This window comes from Carassius auratus, chromosome 22 (genome assembly GCF_003368295.1).
Source record: "Carassius auratus strain Wakin chromosome 22, ASM336829v1, whole genome shotgun sequence".
NCBI lineage: Eukaryota > Metazoa > Chordata > Actinopteri > Cypriniformes > Cyprinidae > Carassius > Carassius auratus.
Genome location: NC_039264.1, coordinates 13977676 through 13989226, shown reverse-complemented (window position 1 = coordinate 13989226; position 11551 = coordinate 13977676). Strand labels below are relative to the sequence as shown.

At 45.0% G+C, this 11551-nt stretch overlaps 1 protein-coding gene across 1 annotated transcript; it reads left to right on the top strand.

Moving 5' to 3' along the window:
* Positions 1 to 1158: 1158 nt before the first annotated feature.
* On the top strand, positions 1159 to 10251 carry LOC113040493 (mucin-5AC-like; the record flags this gene model as incomplete). The annotated part of the gene is made up of 6 exons (XM_026198818.1): positions 1159 to 1305; positions 3706 to 3784; positions 4208 to 4450; positions 4628 to 5261; positions 8904 to 9279; positions 10117 to 10251. Coding segments are annotated over exons 1-6 (1614 nt in total), but the record flags the coding sequence as incomplete, so codon positions are not given.
* Positions 10252 to 11551: the final 1300 nt, after the last annotated feature.

Below are 11551 nucleotides of genomic sequence, written 5' to 3'. Positions count from 1 at the left end.
CCAACATCAACTGCACCGACAACAACTGCACCAACAACAGTACCAACATCTATCACTCTATCAACAACAACTGCACCAACATCCACCACTCTATCAACAACAACTGCACCAACATCCACCACTCTATCAACAACAACTGCACCAACATCCACCACTCTATCAACAACTGCACCAACATCCACCACTCTATCAACAACAACTGCACCAATATCCACCACTCTATCAACAACTGCACCAACATCCAACACTCTATCAACAACAACTGCACCAACATCCACCACTCTATCAACAACAACTGCACCAACATCCACCACTCTATCAACAACAACTGCACCAACATCTAGCACTCTACCAACAACTTCTGCACCAACATCAACTGCACCGACAACAACTGCACCAACAACAGTACCAACATCTATCACTCTATCAACAACAACTGCACCAACATCCACCACTCTATCAACAACAACTGCACCAACATCCACCACTCTATCAACAACTGCACCAACATCTAGCACTCTACCAACAACAACTGTACCAACATCTATCACTCTATCAACAACAACTGCACCAACATCCACCACTCTATCAACAAATGCACCAACATCTAGCACTCTACCAACAACAACTGTACCAACATCTATCACTCTATCAACATCAACTGCACCAACATCTACCTCTCCATCAACAACAACTGCACCAACAACAACCATTTCATCAACAACAACTGCACCAGCCATCGGGGCATCAACAGCAACTACATCAAAATCTATCACTCCATCAACAACAACTGCACCAACAACAACCACTCCATCAACAACAACTGCACCAAAATCTACCACTCCATCAACAACATCTGCCCCAGCCATTGGGGCATCAACAACAACTGCACCAAAATCTACCACTCCATCAACAACAACTGCACAAACATCCACCACTCCATCAACAACAACTGCACCAGCCATTACATCAACAGCAACAATATCTACCACTCCATCAACAACAACTGCACCAACATCTACCACTCCATCAACAACAACTGCACCAACATCTACCACTCCATCAACAACAACTGCACCAACATCTACCACTCCATCAACAAATACTGCACCAACATCAACCACTCCATCAAAAACAACTGCACCAGCCACAACATCAATGGCATCAACACCTACCACTCTATCAACAATTGCACCATCATCTACCACTCCATCAACAACAACTGCACCAACAACAACCACTCAATCAACAACTGCACCAGCCATTACATCGACAGCGCCAACATCTACCACTCCATCAACAACTGCACCATCATCAACAACTCCATCAACAACAACTTCACCACCAACAACCACTCCATCAACAACAACTGCACCAGCTATTACATCGACAGCACCAACATCTACCACTCTATCAACAACAACAGCACCAACATCAATCACTCTATCAACAACAACTGCACCAACATCCACCACTCTATCAACAACAACTGCACCAACATACACCACTCTATCAACAACCACTGCACCAACATTCACCACTCTATCAACAACTGCACCAACATCCACCACTCTATCAACAACTGCACCAACATCCAATACTCTATCAACAACAACTGCACCAACATCCACCACTCTAACAACAACTTCTGCACCTACATCCACCACTCTATCAACAACAACTGCACCAACATCCAGCACTCTACCAACAACTTCTGCACAAACATCCACCACTCTACCAACAACAACTGCACCAACATCCACCACTCTATCAACAACAACTGCACCAACATACACCACTCTATCAACAACCACTGCACCAACATCCACCACTTTATCAACAACAACTGCACTGACATCCAGCACTCTACCAACAACTGCACCAACATCCACCACTCTATCAACAACAACTGCACCAACATCCACCACTCTACCAACAGCTTCTGCACCAACATCCACCACTCTATCAACAACAACTGCACCAACATCTAGCACTCTACCAACAACTTCTGCACCAACATCCACCACTCTATCAACAACAACTGCACCAACATCCACCACTCTATCAACAACCATTGCACCAATTTTCAACACTCTATCAACAACAACTGCACCAACATCCACCACTCTATCAACAACTGCACCAACATCCAAAACTCTATCAACAACAACTGCACCAACATCCACCACTCTAACAACAACTTCTGCACCAACATCCACCACTCTATCAACAACAACTGCACCAACATCGACCACTCTATCAACAACAACTTCACCAACATCCAGCACTCTACCAACAACTTCTTCACAAACATCCACCACTCTACCAACAACAACTGCACCAACATCCACCACTCTATCAACAACAACTTCACCAACATCCACCACTCTATCAACAACTGCACCAACATCCACCACTCTATCAACAACTGCACCAACATCCACCACTCTATCGACAACAACTGCACCAACATCCACCACTCTATCGACAACAACTGCACCAACATCCAGCACTCTACCGACAACTTCTGCACCAACATCCACCACTCTATCGACAACAACTGCACCAACATCCACTACTCTATCGACAACAACTGCACCAACATCCACCACTCTATCAACAACTGCACCAACATCCACCACTCTATCGACAACAACTGCACAAACATCCACCACTCTATCAACAACTGCACCAACATCCACCAATCTATCAACAACAACTGCACCAACATCCATCACTTTATCAACAACAACTGCACCAACATCCACCACTCTCTCAACAACAACTACAACAACATCTAGCACTCTACCAACAACTTCTGCACCAACATCCAACACTCTATCAACAAAAACTGCACCAGCATCCACCACTCTATCAACAACTGCACCAACATCCACCACTATATCAACAACTACTGCACCAACATCCACCACTCTATCAAAAACAACTGCACCAACATCCACCACTCTAGCAACTTCTGCACCAACATCCACCACTCTATCAACAACAACTTCACCAACATCCACCACTCTATCAACAACTGAAACAACATCCACCACTCTATCAACAACAACTGCACCAACATCCACCACTTTATCAACAACTGCACCAACATCCATCACTCTATCAACAACAACTGTACCAACATCCACCACTCTACCAACAACTTCTGCACCAAGATACACCACTCTATCAACAACAACTGCACCAACATCCACCACTCTATCAACAACTGCACCAACATCCACCACTCTATCAACAACAACTGTACCAACATCCAGCACTCTACCAACTTCTGCACAAACATCTACCACTCCATCAACAACTGCACCAACATCCACCACTCTATCAACAACAACTGCACCAACATCCACCACTCTATCAACAACTGCACCAACATCCACCACTCTTTCAACTACTGCACCAACATCCACCACTCTATCAACAACTTCTGCACCAACATCCACCACTCTCTCAACAACAACTACAACAACATCTAGCACTCTACCAGCAACTTCTGCACCAACATCCAACACTCTATCAACAAAAACTGCACCAACATCCACCACTCTATCAACAACTGCACCAACATCCACCACTATATCAACAACTACTGCACCAACATCCAACACTCTATCAACAACAACTGCACCAACATCCACCACTCTAGCAACTTCTGCACCAACATCCACCACTCTATCAACAACAACTGCACCAAAATCCACCACTCTATCAACAACTGCACCAACATCCAGCATTCTACCAACAACTGCACCAACATCTAGCACTCTACCAACAACTTCTGCACCAACATCCACCACTCTATCAACAACAACTTCACCAACATCCACCACTCTATCAACAACTGCAACAACATCCACCACTCTATCAACAACAACTGCACCAACATCCACCACTTTATCAACAACTGCACCAACATCCATCTCTCTATCAACAACCACTGTACCAACATCCACCACTCTACCAACAACTTCTGCACCAAGATACACCACTCTATCAAAAACAACTGCACCAACATCCACCACTCTATCAACAACTGCACCAACATCCACCACTCTATCAACAACAACTGCACCAACATCCACCACTCTATCAACATCAACTGCACCAACATCAACCACTCTATCAACAACAACTGCACCAACATCTAGCACTCTACCAACAACTTCTGCACCAACATCAACAGCACCAACAACAACTGCACCAACAACAACTTTACCAACATCTATCACTCTATCAACAACAAGTGCACCAACATCCACCGCTCTACCAACAACTTCTGCACCAACATCCACCACTCTATCAACAACAACTGCACCAACATCCACAACTCTATCAACAACTGCACCAACATCCACTACTCTATCAACAACAACTGCACCAACATCCACCACTCTATCAACAACAACTGCACCAACATCTACCACTCTATTAACAACTTCTGCACCAACATCCACCACTCTATCAACAACAACTGAACCAACATCCACCACTCTATCAACAACAACTGCACCAACATCTAGCACTCTACCAACAACTTCTGCACCAACATCAAGTGCACCAACAAAAACTGTACCAACATCTGTCACTCTATTAACAACAATTGCATCAACATCCACCACTCTACCAACAACTTCTGCACCAACATCCACCACTCTATCAACAACAACTGCACCAACATCCGCCACTCTATCAACAACTGCACCAACAACCACCACTCTATCAACAACAACTACACCAACATCCACCACTCTACCAACAACAACTGCACCAACATCCACCACTTTATCAACAACAACTGCACCAATATCCACCACTCTATCAACAACTGCACCAACATCCACCACTCTATCAACAACAACTGCACCAACATCCGCCACTCTATCAACAACTGCACCAACATCCACCACTCTATCAACAACAACTGCACCAACATCCACAACTCTATCAACAACAACTGCACCGACATCTAGCACTCTACCAACAACTTCTGCACCAACATCCACCACTCTATCAACAACAACTGCACCAACATCCACCACTCTATCAACAACTGCACCAACATCCACCACTCTAACAACAACTGCACCAACATCTAGCACTCTACCAACAACTTCTGCACCAACAACAACTGCACCAACAACAACTGTACCAACATCTGTCACTCTATCAACAACAAGTGCACCAACATCCACCGCTCTACCAACAACTTCTGCACCAACATCCACCACTCTATCAACAACAACTGCACCAACATCCACCACTCAATCACCAACAACTGCACCAACATCCACCACTCTATCAACAACAACTGCACCAACATCCACAACTCTTTCAACAACTGCACCAACATCCACCACTCTATCAACAACAACTGCACCAACATCCACAACTCTATCAACAACTGCACCAACATCCACTACTCTATCAACAACAACTGCACCAACATCCACCACTCTATCAACATCAACTGCACCAACATCCACCACTCTATCAACAACAACTGCACCAACATCTAGCACTCTACCAACAACTTCTGCACCAACATCAACAGCACCAACAACAACTGCACCAACATCAACAGCACCAACAACAACTGCACCAACAACAACTTTACCAACATCTATCACTCTATCAACAACAAGTGCACCAACATCCACCACTCTATCAACAACAACTGCACCAACATCCACAACTCTATCAACAACTGCACCAACATCCACTACTCTATCAACAACAACTCCACCAACATCCACCACTCTATCAACAACAACTGCACCAACATCTACCACTCTATCAACAACTTCTGCACCAACATCCACCACTCTATCAACAACAACTGAACCAACATCCACCACTCTATCAACAACAACTGCACCAACATCTAGCACTCTACCAACAACTTCTGCACCAACATCAAGTGCACCAACAAAAACTGTACCAACATCTGTCACTCTATTAACAACAATTGCATCAACATCCACCACTCTACCAACAACTTCTGCACCAACATCCACCACTCTATCAACAACAACTGCACCAACATCCACCACTCTATCAACAACAACTGCACCAACATCCGCCACTCTATCAACAACTGCACCAACAACCACCACTCTATCAACAACAACTGCACCAACATCCACCACTCTACCAACAACAACTGCACCAACATCCGCCACTTTATCAACAACAACTGCACCAACATCCGCCACTCTATCAACAACAACTGCACCAATATCCGCCACTCTATCAACACCTGCACCAACATCCGCCACTCTATCAACAACAACTGCACCAACATCCGCCACTCTATCAACAACAACTGCACCAACATCCGCCACTCTATCAACAACTGCACCAACATCCACCACTCTATCAACAACAACTGCACCGACATCCACAACTCTATCAACAACAACCGCACCGACATCTAGCACTCTACCAACAACTTCTGCACCAACATCCACCACTCTATCAACAACAACTGCACCAACATCCACCACTCTATCAACAACTGCACCAACATCCACCACTCTAACAACAACTGCACCAACATCTAGCACTCTACCAACAACTTCTGCACCAACAACAACTGCACCAACAACAACTGTACCAACATCTGTCACTCTATCAACAACAAGTGCACCAACATCCACCGCTCTACCAACAACTTCTGCACCAACATCCACCACTCTATCAACAACAACTGCACCAACATCCACCACTCTATCAACAACTGCACCAACATCCACAACTCTATCAACAACTGCACCAACATCCACCACTCTAACAACAACTGCACCAACATCCGCCACTCTATCAACAACTGCACCAACAACCACCACTCTATCAACAACAACTACACCAACATCCACCACTCTACCAACAACAACTGCACCAACATCCACCACTTTATCAACAACAACTGCACCAATATCCACCACTCTATCAACAACTGCACCAACATCCACCACTCTATCAACAACAACTGCACCAACATCCGCCACTCTATCAACAACTGCACCAACATCCACCACTCTATCAACAACAACTGCACCAACATCCACAACTCTATCAACAACAACTGCACCGACATCTAGCACTCTACCAACAACTTCTGCACCAACATCCACCACTCTATCAACAACAACTGCACCAACATCCACCACTCTATCAACAACTGCACCAACATCCACCACTCTAACAACAACTGCACCAACATCTAGCACTCTACCAACAACTTCTGCACCAACAACAACTGCACCAACAACAACTGTACCAACATCTGTCACTCTATCAACAACAAGTGCACCAACATCCACCGCTCTACCAACAACTTCTGCACCAACATCCACCACTCTATCAACAACAACTGCACCAACATCCACCACTCAATCACCAACAACTGCACCAACATCCACCACTCTATCAACAACAACTGCACCAACATCCACAACTCTTTCAACAACTGCACCAACATCCACCACTCTATCAACAACAACTGCACCAACATCCACAACTCTATCAACAACTGCACCAACATCCACTACTCTATCAACAACAACTGCACCAACATCCACCACTCTATCAACATCAACTGCACCAACATCCACCACTCTATCAACAACAACTGCACCAACATCTAGCACTCTACCAACAACTTCTGCACCAACATCAACAGCACCAACAACAACTGCACCAACATCAACAGCACCAACAACAACTGCACCAACAACAACTTTACCAACATCTATCACTCTATCAACAACAAGTGCACCAACATCCACCACTCTATCAACAACAACTGCACCAACATCCACAACTCTATCAACAACTGCACCAACATCCACTACTCTATCAACAACAACTGCACCAACATCCACCACTCTATCAACAACAACTGCACCAACATCTACCACTCTATCAACAACTTCTGCACCAACATCCACCACTCTATCAACAACAACTGAACCAACATCCACCACTCTATCAACAACAACTGCACCAACATCTAGCACTCTACCAACAACTTCTGCACCAACATCAAGTGCACCAACAAAAACTGTACCAACATCTGTCACTCTATTAACAACAATTGCATCAACATCCACCACTCTACCAACAACTTCTGCACCAACATCCACCACTCTATCAACAACAACTGCACCAACATCCACCACTCTATCAACAACAACTGCACCAACATCCGCCACTCTATCAACAACTGCACCAACAACCACCACTCTATCAACAACAACTGCACCAACATCCACCACTCTACCAACAACAACTGCACCAACATCCGCCACTTTATCAACAACAACTGCACCAACATCCGCCACTCTATCAACAACAACTGCACCAATATCCGCCACTCTATCAACACCTGCACCAACATCCGCCACTCTATCAACAACAACTGCACCAACATCCGCCACTCTATCAACAACAACTGCACCAACATCCGCCACTCTATCAACAACTGCACCAACATCCACCACTCTATCAACAACAACTGCACCGACATCCACAACTCTATCAACAACAACCGCACCGACATCTAGCACTCTACCAACAACTTCTGCACCAACATCCACCACTCTATCAACAACAACTGCACCAACATCCACCACTCTATCAACAACTGCACCAACATCCACCACTCTAACAACAACTGCACCAACATTTAGCACTCTACCAACAACTTCTGCACCAACAACAACTGCACCAACAACAACTGTACCAACATCTGTCACTCTATCAACAACAAGTGCACCAACATCCACCGCTCTACCAACAACTTCTGCACCAACATCCACAACTCTATCAACAACTGCACCAACATCCACCACTCTAACAACAACTGCACCAACATCTAGCACTCTACCAACAACTTCTGCACCAACAACAACTGCACCAACAACAACTGTACCAACATCTGTCACTTTATCAACAACAAGTGCACCAACATCCACCGCTCTACCAACAACTTCTGCACCAACATCCACCACTCTATCAACAACAACTTCACCAACATCCACAACTCTATCAACAACTGCACCAACATCCACCACTCTATCAACAACAACTGCACCAACATCCACCACTCTATCAACAACAACTGCACCAACATCCACCACTCTATCAACAACTTCTGCACCAACATCCACCACTCTATCAACAACAACTGCACCAACATCCACCACTCTATCAACAACACCTGCACCAACATCTAGCACTCTACCAACAAATCCTGTACCCACATCCACCACTCTTTCAACAACAACTGCACCAACATCTAGAACTCTACCAACAACTTCTGCACCAACATCCACCACTCTATCAACAACAACTGCACCAACATCCACCACTCTATCAACAACAACTGCACCAACATCCTTCACTCTATCAACAACTGCACCAACAACCACCACTCTATCAACAACAACTGCACCAACATCCACCACTCTACCAACAACAACTGCACCAACATCCACCACTCTTTCAACAACAACTGCACCAATATCCACCACTCTATCAACAACTGCACCAACATCCACCACTCTATCAACAACAACTGCACCAACATCCGCCACTCTATCAACAACAACTGCACCAACATCCGCCACTCTATCAACAACTGCACCAACATCCACCACTCTATCAACAACAACTGCACCAACATCCACAACTCTATCAACAACAACTGCACCGACATCTAGCACTCTACCAACAACTTCTGCACCAACATCCACCACTCTATCAACAACAACTGCACCAACATCCACCACTCTATCAACAACTGCACCAACATCCACCACTCTAACAACAACTGCACCAACATCTAGCACTCTACCAACAACTTCTGCACCAACAACAACTGCACCAACAACAACTGTACCGACATCTGTCACTCTATCAACAACAACTGTACCGACATCTGTCACTCTATCAAGAACAAGTGCACCAACATCCACCACTCTATCAACAACAACTTCACCAACATACACAACTCTATCAACAACAACTGCACCAACATCCGCCACTCTATCAACAACAACTGCACCAACATCCGCCACTCTATCAACAACTGCACCAACATCCACCACTCTATCAACAACAACTGCACCAACATCCACAACTCTATCAACAACAACTGCACCGACATCTAGCACTCTACCAACAACTTCTGCACCAACATCCACCACTCTATCAACAACAACTGCACCAACATACACCACTCTATCAACAACTGCACCAACATCCACCACTCTAACAACAACTGCACCAACATCTAGCACTCTACCAACAACTTCTGCACCAACAACAACTGCACCAACAACAACTGTACCAACATCTGTCACTCTATCAACAACAAGTGCACCAACATCCACCGCTCTACCAACAACTTCTGCACCAACATCCACCACTCTATCAACAACAACTTCACCAACATCCACAACTCTATCAACAACTGCACCAACATCCACCACTCTATCAACAACAACTGCACCAACATCCACCACTCTATCAACAACAACTGCACCAACATCCACCACTCTATCAACAACTTCTGCACCAACATCCACCACTCTATCAACAACAACTGCACCAACATCCACCACTCTATCAACAACAACTGCACCAACATCCACCACTCTGTCAACAACAACTGTACCAACATCTATCACTCTATCAACAACAACTGCACCAACATCCACCACTCTACCAACAACAACTCTACCAACATCTATAACTCTATCAACAACAACTGCACCAACATCCACCACTCTATCAACAACACCTGCACCAACATCTAGCACTCTACCAACAAATCCTGCACCCACATCCACCACTCTTTCAACAACAACTGCACCAACATCTAGAACTCTACCAACAACTTCTGCACCAACATCCACCACTCTATCAACAACAACTGCACCAACATCTACCACTCCATCAACAACAACTGCACCAACATCTACCACTCCATCAACAACTGCACCAACATCCACCACTCTATCAACAACAACTGCACCAACATCCACCACTCTATCAACAACTGCACCAACATCCACCACTCTTTCAACTACTGCACCAACATCCACCACTCTATCAACAACTTCTGCACCAACATCCACCACTCTATCAACAACAGCTGTACCAACATCCAGAACTCTACCAACTTCTGCACCAACATCCACCACTCTATCAACAACAACTGCACCAACATCCACCACTCTACCGACAACTTCTGCACCAACATCCACCACTCTATCAATAATAGCTGCACCAACATCCACCACTCTATTAACAACAACTGCACCAACATCCATCACTCTATCAACAACAACTTCACCAACATCCACCACTCTATCAACAACTGCACCAACATCCACCACTCTATCAACAACAACTGTACCAACATCCAGCACTCTACCAACTTCTGCACAAACATCCACCACTCTATCAACAACAACTGCACCAACATCCACCACTCTATCAACAACTGCACCAATATCCACCA